General features: G+C 46.9%; 1 protein-coding gene across 1 annotated transcript in view; it reads left to right on the top strand.

Annotated features, from left to right (window-relative positions):
- The window catches only part of ITGB3 (integrin subunit beta 3), a 59,643-nt gene that overhangs the window by 35,886 nt on the left and 6,379 nt on the right, over nucleotides 1-17,378 (top strand). The window contains exons 9-13 of the mRNA XM_065909084.1: nucleotides 402-536; nucleotides 2,084-2,513; nucleotides 9,051-9,273; nucleotides 10,515-10,615; nucleotides 12,859-12,978. Of these exons, the coding sequence (XP_065765156.1) occupies nucleotides 402-536; nucleotides 2,084-2,513; nucleotides 9,051-9,273; nucleotides 10,515-10,615; nucleotides 12,859-12,978 (1,009 nt within the window). The remainder of the gene's footprint in view (nucleotides 1-401; nucleotides 537-2,083; nucleotides 2,514-9,050; nucleotides 9,274-10,514; nucleotides 10,616-12,858; nucleotides 12,979-17,378) is intronic.

Here is a 17,378-nt window from a genome sequence, read left to right as displayed (position 1 = left end):
GCTGAGGGAGAGCTGGGCTCCAACAACAGAGGAAAGAGGGAGCTGAATTATGGGGAATGTGAGGCTGATGAAAAATGAGGTAGAAAGTGGTACTACCCAAGGTGACCAGTATCAGCACTCCTTTCTTGCAAGTCCGTGAGGCCTGCAGGAGGGCACAGCTGGTTTAGATTTTATCCAGACTCACCTAGACACAAGTGGAGAAAGAGCGCGAGCAGGTCTTGGGCTGGAAGGTTAGCAGGATGCAGGCTCCTAGGGATGCTGTGGCAGCTGAGGTGGACCTCAGCATTTAGCAGGGCAGGTGCGTCCAGGACCACCTGGTGGTTTTTGCTTGGTACATAATTGGCCCCTACTTATGTCCTCTCAGCCCGTTTTCTTACCTTCGTTTGCCCTTTCTTGCTCAGAAAATCCGCTCTAAAGTAGAGCTGGAAGTGCGTGACCTCCCCGAGGAGCTGTCCTTATCCTTCAACGCCACATGTCTCAACAACGAAGTCATCCCAGGCCTGAAGTCCTGTGTCGGACTCAAGATTGGGGACACGGTGAGGCGGGCTGGACAGGGGCGGCGCTGCGGCTCTCACCTTGGCCTGTGACCCGGAGCCTCTGTGGGCACCCACCCCTTCCCTGTACTTTCTTCCTTAAAGTCCTACAAGTCAGATGTATGGAGCTGCCAGCCTTTGCTTCCGAGGCTTCTGTTGCCTAAACTTTCTCCGTTAAGTAACTTCCCCATCGGGATTTTTAAAAACTTGCATTTGGTGGCTGTTTATGCACAGTCGATTGCAACTGATACTATTTCTTGCCTTCAGCCCTTTACTAGTTTCCACCCTCCTCTAAGGTAATGCCTTTCTTTGCTTCGCAACGTAAAATGGAAATGTCATCTGTAAATATTTATTGATTGTCCTAGGCATTGTCCTAGCTGCTGAAGATTTGACAGCAAACGGAATAGGTGAAAACACCCACTATCATGGAATATCAGAATGCTAATGTTCATTTTGCCTCCTTAGTCCCTCTGCGGCTTTCCTCCCCTAGTGGTTGGTTCTCCTCGGCTTCTGCCTTAGGGGAGAGGGATGGTGAAAGGGGTGGCAAGAAAAGAGGGGCTTATCTATAGTTGTATCATCCATGTCTGTATCATTTAATGTCTATATGTCTATCTGCATCCATTTATCCCTCTTTCTGTCTATAGTCTGGGCACATGTGCACACACCCTAGTGAGAAATATTGGCCTGAAACATGTTTGATTGCATAAGTGATGAAATGTTATATGGAAATTGAACAGGGCCCTCCCTGGTGGTCTAGTGGTTATCACTCTGTGCTTCCACTGCAGGGCACATGGTTTCGATCCCTGGTTGGGGAATTAAGATCTTGCATGCTGCAAGGTGGGACCAAAATAAATAAATAAATAAAAATAAAGAGATTGAACAGTAGACCTTGAGCCTGTGTTGGCCACTATGTGACACTGTATGGGTTAGGGTTAGGGTTACCATTGTTGTTTAGTCGCTGTCATGTCTGATTCTTTTGTGACCCCGTTGACTGTAGACTGCCAGATTCCTCTGTCCATGGGATTTTCCAGGCAAGAATACTGAAGTGGGTTGCCATTTCCTTCTCCAGGAGATCTTCTCCACCCAGGGATTGAACCCATGTCTCTTGCATCTCCTGTATTGGCAGGCAGATTCTTTACCACTGAGCCACCCGGGAAGCCCCAGGGTTACCATCCAATGCCACAAAATAGTGCTTTGTGTACCTTGATATTATGTAATCAGCTAGCTTAGCTGGCCAAGGCAGAATGTTTATAAGATCATAGGTTCTGCTCTGCTTGAACTGGTTTATTTACCTTTTTAAAAAAAGCTATCTCATGATTATAAGTCATGTCTACACCCAGCCAGCAGGTCACAATGGCACAACTGTCCCCAGGATCTTTCTTTGGCTTTGCAGACCCTGGTAGTGACAAAGCTGAGGAACTTTGGCTTGCAGGGGACAGGACACCTAGTTTGAGTATTTCTGGGCAGGGCGGGGAACAGCTTCTTTGCCTCCAGGGCTGGAGTGTCAACAGGGTCCCCTGTGTCTGAACACGATCTTACTTTCCATCCAGGTGAGCTTCAGCATTGAGGCCAAAGTGCGTGGCTGCCCCCAGAAGAAGGAGAAGTCCTTCACCATCAAGCCTGTGGGCTTCAAAGACAGCCTCACTGTGCAGGTCACTTTCGACTGTGACTGTGCCTGCCAGGCCGAGGCTGAGCCTCACAGCCCCCGCTGCAACAATGGCAATGGGACCTTTGAGTGTGGGGTGTGCCGCTGCGGGCCTGGCTGGTTGGGGTCCCAGTGCGAGTGCTCGGAAGAGGACTACCGCCCCTCGCAGCAGGACGAGTGCAGCCCCCGGGAGGGCCAGCCCATCTGCAGCCAGCGGGGCGAGTGTCTCTGTGGCCAGTGCGTCTGCCACAGCAGTGACTTTGGCAAGATCACGGGCAAGTACTGCGAGTGTGACGACTTCTCCTGCGTCCGCTACAAGGGGGAGATGTGCTCAGGTGAGTGGAATTGCACATGCCTTCCATCCTGGTACCCACACACACTCACGCATCTGCAGCCTCTGGAAATGGATGCAGGCTAGCGCTTGAGGTGGGCAAGGGGGGCTCGGGCAGAGGGAGCCGATGGTTTCCAAGGGCAGGAAACAGAAGCGAGGTTCTCTTTCATTCCCCTCAGCTCCCTCTGTCCTTTCTCGAGGGATACAAGGATGGAAATGAGTGTCTGCTTTCAGGGGGCTTCTCTCTTGAAAGAGTGAGGAAAATTGAAAGTGAAGATAGCTTTTTTCTTTTCTCTCATCTGCCCTTCAGCTCACATTTTAAGTCACTGGTTTCTAATCTTTTTGAGGATATGAATCAACCCCTTTTTTACATTAAAAAAGTTTTTTTTTTTTTTGGCCACATCATGAGGTATCTTAGTTTAGTTCTTTGACTAGGGGTCGAAACTTGCCTCCCTCCGCTACATTGGAAGGGTGGAGTCTTAACCACTGGACCACCAGGAAAGTCCTCCAACCCTTTTTTTACTTAAAAAAAAAAAAAAACCCAAAACCACTGACTAATGATAATTAAAATTTTAGTATACATAGATTTGGAAACTACATGATGTCAGAATATGTAGTGAAGTTAATAATTATTTAACATGAATTTATTTTTTCATCACACAACATGTGGAAAACAAGTAGTGTTTTTGGAAGATATTGGAGCACATTTAATGAGCCAGTACACTTAGGAGAGTGACTGAAAAATAGTAAGCTCTTATTAAGTGTTGGTACTGTTTTATTATCACTGTTGGTATATTATTACTTTTTGTACTCTAGATCTCTACAGTCCAAAATGGTGGCTATTTTAAATGAATCAAATTTAATTAAAGCTTAAGTACAAAGTTTAAATCAAATTAAATTAAAAAAAATAAGTTTCTGTGTTCCTCAGGAGCCATGTATAGCTAGTTGCCACCCTATTGCATAGCACAGATGTTTCTTGGGGGTGCTGTCACAGACAGTCCCAGACTGCAGGCTGGGGATTATGAGTTTGAATCCTCCTATCTGCAGGATACTGAATTGTTGTCTACCTCATGACAAAATTCAGTAAAATCTTGAGGCCCATGATAATCTCAAGCTGGTTTCTCCCTACCCCAAAGTCCACTCCTGGGGTACTTCCCCAGCTAGAAGAAGTCCAAGTAAGTTAACATAATTCTTATCTGCAGACATACTGACAACACTCCCAGAGGCAGTTAGGCAGTCTGAGTTGTTCCTGAGCACTAGTGATACATTTTTGCTGGGCTGTAGTCACTGCGGCTTAATCCCCACTGTGAGAGATAGACTGAAGATATCTGCAATTTGGTTGGGACCAGTTTGCAGTTGTATTGTGTGGCCAATCGAACAGAGATTATCATTGGCTTCTGGGGTGATCAAACCTATGACTCAGATTGGCTTCACTTGCACTGGGGTTCTAACAAGTGGAGCTAATCTACCCAGGTGTTCACTTTAACATTGGCCTTTAGGAAAGCTTGAGGAGAAAGGTAAATGTGTGTCATTCTAAAGCATACCCAATGGAGAAGGAAATGGCAACCTACTCCTGTATTCTTGCCTGGAAAAGTCCATGGACAGAGGAGTCTGGCGGGCTGAAGTCCATGGGATTACATGACTGAGCATGTGTGCACGAGGGTGGAGGGAAATGGGTTGGTAGCAATAAAGTGGTAGAACTGAAAAAAAAAAAAAGGAGAAAAAAAAAAAAAGCACACCCAAGTAATATAAAAATGGCTTCTATCTATTACCTACAACATTGTTTACTTAGGTCAACAAAATTTGAGAGACTGGAGAAAAATGACATCAGAGAAAAGGAATACTGTTCCTAGAATGTTAAAACCTTCAATTTGCTGTAATATGTTATAGCATTTGAGACGGATCAAATTAAATATCTTCTTATAACAAAAAATTGATATCAGAGAGATTAGGGAAAGAGAGATCAGATATGCATGGACACACAGACACACCCAGCAATTTGAATTCAGGAGTGAGGCAGGAGTTTCAGTTCCTTCCCATAGCGGTTCCCAACATCCGGGATCCAAGGCCTGATAATCTGAGGTGGAGCTGATGGATTAACAACAGAAATAAAGGGCAGAGTGAATGGAATGCTCTTGAATCATCCCCAAACCGTCCCCCCCAACCCCAGTCCATGGAAAAACTGTCTTCTGTGAAACCCATCCCTGGTGCCAAAAAGGTTGGGGACTGCTGCCTTCTAATATTTAATAGTATTTATGTCATATTCAGGACTTCCCTGGTGGCTCAGACAGTAAAGAATCCACCTGCAAGGCCGGAGACCTGGGTTTGATCCCTGGGTTGGGAAGATCCCCTGCAGGAGGGTATAGCAACCCACTCCAGTATTCTTGCCTGGAGAATCCCATGGACAGAGGAACCTGGAGGGCTACAGACCATGGGGTTGCAAAGAGTCGGACACGACTGGGTGACTAAGCACAAACACACAGGTCATATTCCAGGCACCAAAGGGAATGGTTAAGTTTGACGTGGGAGACGCATGAGGAGAAGGTTGGGACTGAGGGAAAGAAAGTTCCCCCTAGGAGAGGCTTACACTTGGACCACGATGGCACCAGGGTGGGAGGGAGGCCCGCTGCTACTCTATGGGCTGACTGTTCCTGGTCTGATGTGGGGCATGTGGGAGGGATCCCAGCCAGGGTGTGTTTCCTTTGGCCGCCCGCCCCACTGAAGCCACAGAACAAAGGCCCCGGGTCAGCAGCCCTGATTCCTGCCTCTCAGCTGCGCAGGAACAGCTCATCCCCAGTGAGCTCCAGCCCATCACACGAGGGAAGCCCAGGCAGCCACTGTAGCTCTGAGGCCTCCCTCTCCCTTCCTGCCAGGGTGTTGGGTGCCCGCCGGCCTCAGGTCTGGACCCTCTGGTGCCGTCATCACATCCTCCAGGGACACATGCTCGCTGAACACCTGCTCTGTGCCAGGTCCTCGGTCCATATGGGTGCACAGGGGTCATGCGTGGTTCCTAACCTGGCGGGGCTTATAGCCCAGCTCATCCTTGTCCCTCCCTGCCCAGAGCTGCTGGCCTGGTCTCTTCTTTGCTCAAGCAGGGGCTCAGGAGCGCAATGACTTGGCCATGGTCCCAGCTCCTGGCTGTCCCTGTCCCCTCCTCCCTGCTGGAGGCATGGTCTTTGTGGTTTCATGGTATCAGCACCCCTCAAACGTCAGGGCGTGCATCCTTGTCCTCAAGGGACTCTTTCCCTGTCACATCAAGGTTTTTTTTCCAAAAACTGTCCTCAAGCAGGCTACATTCTTGTTATATAATCCTAAAGAATGTAGAGGGGAAAAAAAGTTTGTCCTTTCTCTTCCTTGAGAATTCCACATCCCTGTCTCCTTGGGGACCCCCGGACTTCTTATCAACTTGCCTAGGAGTTGACTCTCACGTGAATGCTGATCAGGCGCCAGGGTGAGCCAGGTTCTGTGCTGTGTGCCATAGTGTTGTGGGATAGAGAGGCATGAATAAGAAACTTCCTTGGTGGTTCAGTTGTTAAGACTCCAAACTCCCAATGCAGGGCGGCCCGGGTTCGACCCCTGGTCAGGGAACTAGATCTTGCATGCCACAACTAAGAGTCTTCATGCCGCAACTGTGACCTGGCACAGCCAAAAAAAGAAAAAGGGAGAGAGAAGCATGAATAAGATAGTTTTGTTATAAACTTACCCATGGAGAATTCACAGCACAAGGCAGAACCTGCCAGATCCCAGAAGGGAAGTGTCCTCAGTGAGTGTTATAGAGAGACTCAGGACAGGGCAGCCCTGGGGGGCTTTATGGAGGAAATGCGAAGTCAGAGGAAGGGCTGGCCCAGAGGAGGGCAGCGGACTGATGTGTCAGCCCAGAATGTCAGTCTGTGTGCGGGGAGTGACTGCCTGACCTCTGACCTGAGACCCCTGCTCCTCCCTTTCCTCCCCCTCCCCCACGCCTCCTGGGCCACCTTCTTCTCTGCCTCCCTCCTCTTTCTCACCTTTTCGCTTCATTTGCCACCCTCCTCCCCTGACTTTCCTGAGAACCCCTTTTGCTGGAGGGATGCCAGTCCTGTGACGTTACCGCACTGCGGTTTCCTTTTAAAGCTTGATCCTGCTGGAGCCTTGCAGTCAGCCTTCTGGCGCTGGCCTGCCACTGTCCACTCCCGGCCTCACTCCCGGGCTGGCCTGCGGGTCGTCTTCTCAAAGATCACTTTGTTTAGCCTCACAAAGGAAACACTATGAGACAAGGGTTTCTGAGGAGACCGAGGCCTCTGAGTGCTGCCAGGCCTCTGTGGTGTCCGCTTTTCCTTATCCAGGAGGCATGGTCAAAAGCTGGGTGTAGAGGACACTGTGGGGGTCCCACTCTGCTAGCTGGCCCATCCCCCCGCCGCTGGTAGAGCTGCTGAGAATACCTCACAATTGCACCTTCTCTGGAGAATTATTTTCAGCTGACAAGAGCTGGGTGGCCCTCAGACCTTGGCCAGTGACTGGTGGACAAGGGCTTACACAAGGCCAGTCTCTTTGCCTCAAGGTTGCTATGGTGCCAGTCATGCCCATCAGCCTGCCATGGGATCAGGCTGAGGGGAGTTGTCAGGCTGAGACCACATTCCTGCCAGCTTTTTTTTTTTTTTTTTTGGTGTGGACCATTTTTAAAGTCTTTATTGACTCTGTTACAATATTGCTTTTTCGTTTTTTGGCCCTGGGGCATGTGGGATCTTAGCTCCCCAACCAGGGATTGAACCTGCTCTCCCTGTGTTGAAAGGTGATATCTTAACCGCTGGACTGCCAGGGAAGTCTCCCTGCCAGCATTTGACTCCTGCTCTGCCCTGCTTCCCTCCTTCCCTTCTGCATCCCCAAGAAGTCGCTGGGACAAGAATGCTCACCACAAGTCATACTAATAGGGAACCCAACCTCAAAATGCAGTCTGTCTTCTTTCCTCCTCCTTCTACCAGCTATCTCTACTCTCTAGATCAGGGGTCCCCGATCTTCGGGATCTAAGGCCTGATGATCTCAGGTGGAGCTGATGTAATAATGTTAGCAATAAAGTGCAGAATAAATGTAGCAAGCTTGGATCATCACGAAACCATCCTTCTACCCCAGCCTGTGGAAAAATTGTCTTCCACAAAAACATGATGTCTTCCACTTTTGACCATGGTGCCAAAAAGACTGGGGACAGCTGCTCTAGATGTATCAGGTTGGCTGAAAGTTCATTTGTGTTTTTACCATAAGATGATGTGGAAAAACCCCAACGGATTTTTTGGCCAACCCAATATTTGGCAGCTGGGGTCATTGAGGTTATGTTTCCCATCCTTCTTGGGAAACAGACACACATAGTGAAGGTGTGTCTGAGCCTTGAATGCCAGGGTGGTTCCTAGAGGATTATGCTGGTATCACTCATCCTTTAGTGGGTGATACCATCCAGAGGGACCTATAGTGGCTAAGAGATATTAATCAGACCCACTGGGTCACTGGGTAGCCAGCTTATTGCTATTTGAGCCTGGCTGTGTACCATCCTCTCCTCCACCATCCTGGGGCCCATCTGCTCACACAATGGCTTGATTTTCAAATCAATTCATGTTACTTCCCCCTTGCTCCCTGCCTTTCCTCTGATTAACAATCAGATTTTTATTATTCATCCACTTCTTCCTGATTTAGAGTCCTGGAGAATGAGTCACCTTTCTGCAGGATTTAGGAGCCAAGTTTTAAAGCCTTGGTAAATGATTATTAGGGGAATATAGTGTTGAGAGTTAATGCCTGCATTTAAGCAATCTAACCTACCCTCACCCCATCTCTCTCTCCTGTTCCTATACTCAGGTAGGGAAGCAAATAAATCTTTCCTAGTAAGGCTGGCGGCTCTTTGCAAACTATGGTAACACAACGAAGGGCATATGTTGGTGAAGGTTTGTATGTATTTTCTATGAATTTAACTAGAGGAGATAAGATCTATAATAGTAGGGATCTTGCCTGTCTTGTTCACTGTTGAGTCCCCAGTGCTCAAGATGTGGTATGAGCACAGTAAATATTTGTTGAATGAATAAATAAGAAATTGCATTAGTTGTATACCTACTGTGTGTAAGATTTTATACTAATCACTATTGATGGAAAAATGAATATGAAATGTATTCCCCCATCAGGGAGCTCACAATCCAGAAAGAAACAGATAAGCAAGCAAACTGGTTGAACATCAGGGTTGAAATAAAGGTATCTATAAATACTGAGAGAGTACATGGGCAGACAGTTGATTTGGCCTGGGGAGGTCAGAAAAAAGTTTCAGAGGGGAAGGAACATTTGAATTGGGCTTTAAAGGATGAGTAGGAGTTTGGTAGTGGCCTCAGGATGAAAGGGCATCTAAGCAGAGGGAACAGCAGGCAGAGAAGCGTGAGGCTATGAGAACAGGGTAGAAGATGGTGATTAGCTCAGTGTGGAGGCAGAAGTGTGGTGATGTGAAGAGGGTGATGAGAGGTAAAGCCCCGGATACCGTCCTGGAGTGGGGGCCTCACTGACCGGTCTGCCCCCTTGGGCTGTGTGTTTTCAGGCCATGGCCAGTGCAGCTGTGGGGACTGCCTCTGTGACTCCGACTGGACCGGCTACTACTGCAACTGTACCACGCGCACGGACACCTGCATGTCCAGCAACGGGCTGCTGTGCAGCGGGCGGGGCAAGTGCGAGTGCGGCGGCTGTGTCTGCATCCAGCCTGGCTCCTACGGGGACACCTGTGAGAAGTGTCCCACCTGCCCTGATGCCTGCACCTTTAAGAAGTGAGTGGGCAGAGACGTGAGCTGGAGAGAGTTGGGTGTCTGGGATGGGGGAGAGGGTCCCCCACACTGTGCAGGTTCTGTCTCTCACTCACCAGAGCTTTAGAGAGAGAGGAGTCTGTTCCAGCAAATGACTAGTGTTCATCTTTCCATTGAAAACTTAAGGGAAAGTTGGAGATAGAGCCAGGGGTGAAGGGAACAGAGTGGTACCAGCTGGACTGCAGTTGGAGACACCTCTCTTTTAGGCAGGATCCTGAATCCCTGAGTTGGAGGAAGGCTAAACCAGGTAACTCCGGGGGAATGTTCCAGTGCTGAGGTTCTGATTTTGTGAAGGAGGTGGGGCCAGGATTATGAAGGCTACTGTGTGAAACAGGAGACGTTCGCCACTATAAACATCATTCATCTGGGGGCAGAGGAAGCCCCCCTCAACCCAAGTCCATGGCCCACTGTTTCTCTTACTGCTTTAGCCGGGCTGGACTCATGGGTATGCAGCCTGCACATTTGTATAGCACCCTGTGCTTAGGAGAACCTCACATTTTGTTTAATGCTCTGCTACCACTGTTTTGAAATTCTTCCTAATTTTTTAAAAAATTATTTAATTATTTATGGCCACACTGGGTCTTCATTGCTGCGCAAGGACTTTCTCTACTTGTGGTGAGCGGGGGCCACTCCTTAGTTGTGGCATGCGGGCTTTTCATTGTGGTGTCTTCTCTAGGGAGCACGGGCTTCAGCAGTCGCAGCAGGCAGGCTCGGTAGTTGTGCAAGGACTTAGCTGCCTTGTGTTATGTGGGATCCTCCCGGACCAAGGATCGAACCTGTGTCCCCTGCATTGTCAGCAGACTCCCAACCACTGGACCACCAGGGAAGCCCCCTACTAATTTTTGAATAAGGGACTGACATTTTTGTTGTGCACCAGGCCCCCAAATTATGAGACTGGTTCTGACTTTAGGGTTCCCAGAAGTGGCATAGGGTCACAGTCTTGGATGGGACATAAAGAAGTTTAATAAAGTTCCTGGAGGCCTCTGCCCACCTAGCCTTAGCTATCCGTTAGGAGGGCAGTCCCACCTCTGAACTCCAGATGTGACTTTCTGGGTCCCCCAAGGTTGTCTTACAAATGTTTTTATTTTTGTGTCTATTTTCTGGGGGAGGGGCAGCTTTCTGGGTATATGGCAGGCAGAGCCAGACTGTAGCACACTTAGGGTTCTTCCTTCCCTGCCTTCACCCCTGTGTCCCCTCTCTTTTAGGGAGTGTGTGGAATGTAAGAAGTTTAACCGGGGAACCCTCAACGAGGAAAATACCTGCAATCGTTATTGTCGTGATGAGATTGAGCCTGTGAAGGAACTTAGTAAGTTCAGCAAGCCATAGAGTTATGCACACCCACGTTCTAGGTTTTTCCAGTTTAACCCCAGAAACTTTCCAACTCTCATCTGTAAAATGGAAGAGTAATTCCTACTTCAAAGGTATACTGTGTAGGCCTGATACGCAGTAGGTCCTTCCTAAAAGCTAGCTTCCCTGAGAGCCTTTCTGCATATCTGCAAATGTGTTCAGCAGTCCCCTCCGCTTTTACTTCCTAGAGCCCATGGGCTCAGCAAAATCCTGCAAAGAACTTTTAAAGTATGTATAAATCCAGCAACCCTAACTTTACTACCCCAAGGAAAGAAAGATGATGTACTCCATTTTACAGGTGAAGAAACTGAGGCATAGAGTGAAGAGGTAGTTGCCCATGATAACCTTAGTATAGTAGGCCAGTAAGCATTTACTAAGGGGTTTCCGGGTGGCTCAGTGGTAAAGATCTGCCTGCCAATGCAGGAGATGCAAGAGACATGGATTCGAGTCCTGGGTTGGAAAGATCCTCTGGAATAGGAAATGGCAACTCACTTCAGTATTCTTGCCTGGAAAATTCCATGGACAGAGGAGCCCGGTGGGCTACAGTCCATGGGGCCGCAAAGAGTGGGACATGACTGAACGAATGAACACACAAGTTTACCTCAGAATGTTAAGCAAGGTCCAGCATACAGCTCTGCAGATATAGAGAGAAACCTTCACCTTTATGGATTTGGAGCCAAAATTATTAGCCTGCAGCCCTTTTGGCTCCTGGGAGCCCCTCCTGGTATAAGACAGAAATACAGTGAGGAATAAAACTCTTGCCTGCAATTATTCTGGTTGGTACTTCATCTTGACTTAAAAGGAGTTGCTCTTTGCTGCTGTCACATATCTGATGTAGTTATCTAGGTCAGTTAGACGTTGGGTGATGCTGAGAGATAGCGATCTCCCATGAAGGAAGGAAACATATGTTCAGTGAGAGCCACAGAAGACACAGCTAGCCAGCCAGCTTCAGGGTGGGGGTGCTTTGGGAAAGAGGAAGATCTCTGGATCCTTTGGCTAATGTCTGAAGTGGGTCTGGACTAACAGTGATTTGGGAATTGAGCTTGAAGAGGCCGTTTTTCCTCTGGAGGAGACCAGGCTTGCTATGATTAGCTTAGATGGAAGAGGCTGCTGATAGGAGAGATTTTTATCATCTAGACTAGATGAGTATCACAAGTTAGTTGATAAATACCCCCATCCTCCACCATGATAATCATAAAAATAAATGCTTCTTTGTATGGAGTTTTATAACTTATACAAATGATAAAAGTATCTTTTTGTGCACATTCTTCTCCCAATAACCTAGTAAAGTAGAACTTAGTACTATTGTTAACTTCATTTTTGAAGATAAGAAAATTGAGTCTCAAGAAAGTTGTCACTTTCACAAAGCAAATTATTGGTGAGTTAAGGTTGGAACTAAATCCTGAAATCCTTACTCTTTGCATTGCCCTGTAATACCACTGGTTTACTGAAGGCTCTGTAGGATGCGCTTTGAGACTCATGTCCTAGTCCTGCTCCATCACTTATTTGCTGTCTGACCTTGGTACATTTGCTTAATCTCATCATGTGTCAGATTTATCCATCTGGTAAAGCTGGTGGAGGGTAACCCATAGTATCACAGTCAGAATAACAGGTTTTAGAATTGGAAGGGATGAAGCCAACAAGACATGATGAGTCAGAGAAAAAGAGATGGCTCTGGGGAGGAACACTGGATAGGAAGCAAAAATAGAAGAAATGTAAGGGTTGAGCAAGCAAACTATTGGGAATCGTTGAGCAAACAGAGAAAGGAAAGAGAGGAAAGGGAACACCCACTGTGTGTTAGGTGGTTTATGCTCAACCATCCTTGTGAGTGAAGGTATCTTTTCTGCTATAGAAGAAGAAAGAGATTCAATGAGGTCAGATAACTTACCCAAGATCACGCAGCTGGGAGATGATAGAGCCAGGCTTTGAATCAGACTGTAATACTGTTATGTCATATCCCTTCCAGAGGAAGGAATAAGAACCCAAAAGTACTTTGTGAGGGACAAAGCACGAATACAGCGGTGAGAGTCATCTAGAAGCAATTGCCAGGCACGACAGCCATCTCCAAGCATATTGCCTAATGTCAGGTGTAGGGTTCCCTGTCACATGCTTTCCCAGAAGTCTTAAGACTGGATTTGGGGGTGGCTCCATCTTTCAGGGACTGACCTGTTTTTCATTCTCCCATCTTTCCTCCTCTCCCAGAGGACACTGGCAAGGATGCTGTGAATTGTACCTACAAGAATGAGGATGACTGTGTCGTCAGATTCCAGTACTACGAAGACTCCAGTGGAAAGTCCATTTTGTATGTGGTAGAAGAGCCAGGTGAGTGAACCCCGAGGGTCCTGACCCTTCCCCGAGGGAGAGTGAGACCAATATTAGGCAGTTAGTTCCATCCATCACTCCTATTAAACAGAACATCCAGGTGAAACCTGATCTTACAAGTGATAGATCAGGGCTTGTCATCTGAGTGTGGGGTATATAAATATAGACATTAGCAAGAAAATGACCTGCTAATTGAGGAGATAGAAGAATAAGGAGGTGGGTAAGGAGAGGAAGAGGGTAGGTGTGGAGCTCAAGGAACAGATGATAGCCTGATATTTTTTGAGGTGACATTGTAAGGAAGAGGTAAGGAATTTAAATTCTAGCACTTTTCAGCACAAGGCATCTGCTCTACTAAGAGTTAAATGGTTACCAGGAACAAGCTGCTTGCTGCTTCAGAGGAAGGCCTGAGGTTTGAGGTCTTCACCTTACCAGTTACCATGTGACGTGGTGAAGGATGTGAGGCTGCCTCCAACACTGTAAAGTTAATGCTCGGTCTCAGGACCCTCTGGAGGCAGGAGAGCCCATTGTGTCGTACACACACCCCCCACAGGTTTGTCACCATCCAGCGCAGTAGATTTGCTTGTTTCTCCTTATTTTCTTTATCTCCTTTCTTTCCCTTAAACAACAGATGAAGGTATCAATCATTAGACTTTTTTTTTTCACCACACCACTCAGCATGTGGATCTTAATTCCCTAACCAGGGATCAAACTTTTGTCCCCTGCGTTGGAAGGCGAAGTCTTAACCCCTGGACTGCTGGAGAAGTCCCAATCATTAGACAGTATTTTTGAGTACTTATACATCAGGCGTGGGCTAGGTGATGGAGATGTAATAGTAAATAAGGCAGATGTGGTATTCACAGGCATGTAAAGCAGTCATGATGCTGCAGGGGCATAAGGCCTATGGTATGGTGGGAATGGGGGATGGGAGGGGTGGGCCAGAACTATCTGGAATGAAGGAACAGTCTCTGAAGGCAGAGGCTAAATCAGTTGGTCACTTGACATTCTTCACAGCTGTAGGAGTGTCTTCAAATCATTCTTTAGACCAGGGGCCAGCCAACTTTTTCTGTAAAGGGCCAGATGTTAAATATTTTACGGTTTGTGGACCAGATGGTGTCTGCGGTGACTACTCAACTCTGACACATAGCAAGAAAGCTGCCGTAGACTATATGCAAATGAAGGCATCTGACTGTGTTTACCAAAACAGGTGGCCAGCCGCATTTGGCTCACTGGGGTGTTCTTTGCTGGTCCCTGCTTGAGGGCGGTGGTTCTTGAACTTTTGTCTGTTCCCTTGTTAAAAAATCCAGAGTTCTGAACCCTGTCTTACTTCTACAAGCCCATGCCTCTCTCTTCCTTGTTAGTGCTCCTGGTAATTGTGACATATTCCCTGACGTTTTAGACATACCACTTCCCAGATGAGCCATGTGAGACCTCCTCCAGCATCCATTCTGATGATTAGATTTGGTGCATATCTTTGATTTTCAGAGCAGCTGTGCTTCCACCCCGCCCACCCCCCCCCCTGTTTTTTTTTTTTTTTTTTTGGTATGGACAATTTTGAAAGTCTTTATTGAATTTGCTACAATATTACTTTTGTTTTATGTTTTGTTTTTTTAGCTACAAGGCATGTGGGATCTTGGCTCTCTGACCAGGCATTGAACTTGCACCCGTTGCATTGTGTCGCTGTGCTTCCCTTTAGACCGGCTAAGTTCTTATATTACTTCTTTAGGGAATTCCCTGGTGGTCCAGTGGTTAAAACTCTGTGCTTCCATTGCCAGGGGCCCAGGTACGGTCCCTGGTTGGGGGACTAAGATCCCACAAACCTCAGTCAAAGAAAAAAATTGCTTCTTTAATCTCCTGTCTTCTTCAGGTGACTATATGTTCCTTGAACATAGGAATTGTGTCTGTCTTATCTACTGTTATAATATCTCTATACCTGGCTCAGTTATTTACAGAGAAGATACTTCATACACAGTTTTTGAATGAATGCATAGGATGGATTATGCCCAGGAGACAGACAGACTCATATACATCTTAATATCTGTTGGGAGAATTTTGGCTGCTTAAAGACAGGAGTGGTTGAAAGTGGGAAAAGGGCTGCATCTATGTCACTGGGGGTGTTGTCCTCCCCGTGGGTGGAGGAGAGCGTGGGGTCCCCATTTGTGATATTGTTTATCAGTCTCTCCAGGGCTCTCATCCTTTATAAGGGAGAAGAAAGGTAAAGAAAGGGTATCACCTTAGTTTGATTTTGTGACTGAAGGGAACACTGACATGGGGAAGTGGAGAGGAAAGAGTCTGGGTATGTACTGGGTTGGCCAAAAAATTCATTCAGGATTTCCCATAGGATGGGATGGAAAAATCCAAATGAACTTCTTGGCCAACCCATTACGTCTGGGGACGCAGATGTAGGTTAGTTTCAGCACGACTTCCTCATACTTTCTTGTCCACCTGTGTTAACGTGTTAAATGGATTTTCCACACCCACCCTATCTGTACTTTTGTCCCTTCTCATCTCAAACGTGCAGTGTCCTCTTGCTTTGGGGTTTAACATTACCTCATCTCTTTGCTGTAACAATCTGGCTGGTGCTCCTGCTGTAGCACTCACAAAAATCATTTGATCTGGTATTCTGAAACTGAAATCTATTGCCTGGAGTCCTGGGAAACAAAAATGATGATAACTGGGATGGTGACACCTCACTAGTTATCAGAGTGGAGGTAACTTTTTAGGCTTACTGCTAGTGTAGCCCTTCCTCCACATCAGGAGATAGGTCCCCAGACCTACATTTCTTACCTTGTTGCCTTGAATTCCAAGTTCTGCCTTTCCTCTCACCCTGGCTTCCAATCATTTTCAGGGGCTCTGGCTTTGAGTAAAAGGTAACATCTGGGGCCCTCAGTCTCGGAGGAGATTATTCTCATTTGCTTCCCTGACTCTTGCCCTTGCAGCTGTTCTCTCTGAAGGGCTGAGCCACTACGGGGCAGTGAAGAGGGCACCGCTAAAGAGTTGGACATTAGCCAGGTGGTCAGGGAATGAGCTCCTTTGAGCTGGGCCCTCATCACTTCCAGATAGGGTTGTCTGATAAAAATACAGTAATGTCTGCCTTTGGACATTTACACTGTTTCCATGTCCTGGCTATTGAAAATAGTGCTGCAGTGGGCATTGGGGTACATGTGTCCTTTTGAATTACAGTTTTCTCAGGGAGAAGATATGGTACATATGTACAATGGAATATTAATCAGCCACAGAAAGGAATGAAACTGGGTCACTTGGAGAGATACGGATGGACCTAGAGTCTGTCATACAGAGTGAAGTAAGTCAGAAAGAGAAAAACAAATATTGTATATGAACACATATATGTAGAATCTAGAAAAGTGGTACGGATGAACCTATTTCCAGGACAAGAATAGAGACACAGACTTAGAGAATGGACATGTGGACATGAGGGGGGAGGGGAGGGTGAGACAAATTGGGAGACTAGGATTGACATATTAATATATCCACTACCAGGCGTCAAACAGATAGCTAGTAGGAAGCTGCTGTATATCCCAGGGAGCTCAGCTCGGTGCTCTGCGATGACCTAGAGGGGTGAGATGTGGGTTGGGTGGAAGGGAGGGCCAAGAGGAAGGGGATACATGTGTACATATAGTTGATTTCACTTCATTGTGCAGCAGAAACTAACACAACATTACATTGTAAAGTGATTATACTTCAATAAAAAATACAATATGCAAGATGTGGTACATACTTAAAGTTATTTGTTATTTATCTGCAATTCTAATGTAACTGGACTTCCTGTACTTTTGTTTGTCAATTCTGCTAGCCATCCCCAGTCATCCCTGGTCATCATCCATCATGGGTCATCATCACTGTGGCTGGGAAGGCACTTCAGAGACCACCTGGTCTTGTATCTGTTTCCAGGAAACCTGCCGTCTGCCCCTTTTAGGACAGATGGTTAACAGGTTTACTTTTCCCCCCGAAGATCTGGCTTTCTACCTGTCCTGGCCATACTGACATGTAAAATTGAAGCGATTCCACTTTGAGGTTTGAGGGTCAGCCCTGCCTCAGTCTTCCAGAGAATTCATAACTGCTTTTCCCAGAAGAACTGGGATGGACCCTTCATCCCTGGGAACTCAGACATTGGGATCTCATAGCCTCTTTCCAGACATTCCTTTAATTATAGACAGGTTGTAATTTGGTGGGATAGGAAATAGCCAGCTTGGGTTGTGGTAGTGGTTGTTTTTGGGTCATGTGTGGTAAGCATAGTGTGTATGTTTAGAGAAGAAGGTGGGAGACAGTGTGGAAAGTAGGTGTGACATCTCTTTAGACCCATCAATACTCAGATATACAAACACCTAATTATATAACACCTGAGAAGTTACTGGAGTGAGGTCACTCATCAGACATCTGTG

The sequence above is a fragment of the Muntiacus reevesi genome, chromosome 18, assembly GCF_963930625.1.
Source record: "Muntiacus reevesi chromosome 18, mMunRee1.1, whole genome shotgun sequence".
NCBI classification, from domain to species: domain Eukaryota; kingdom Metazoa; phylum Chordata; class Mammalia; order Artiodactyla; family Cervidae; genus Muntiacus; species Muntiacus reevesi.
The sequence above is the reverse complement of the archived record's forward strand: the minus strand, read 5'-3'. Positions and strand labels throughout refer to the sequence as shown.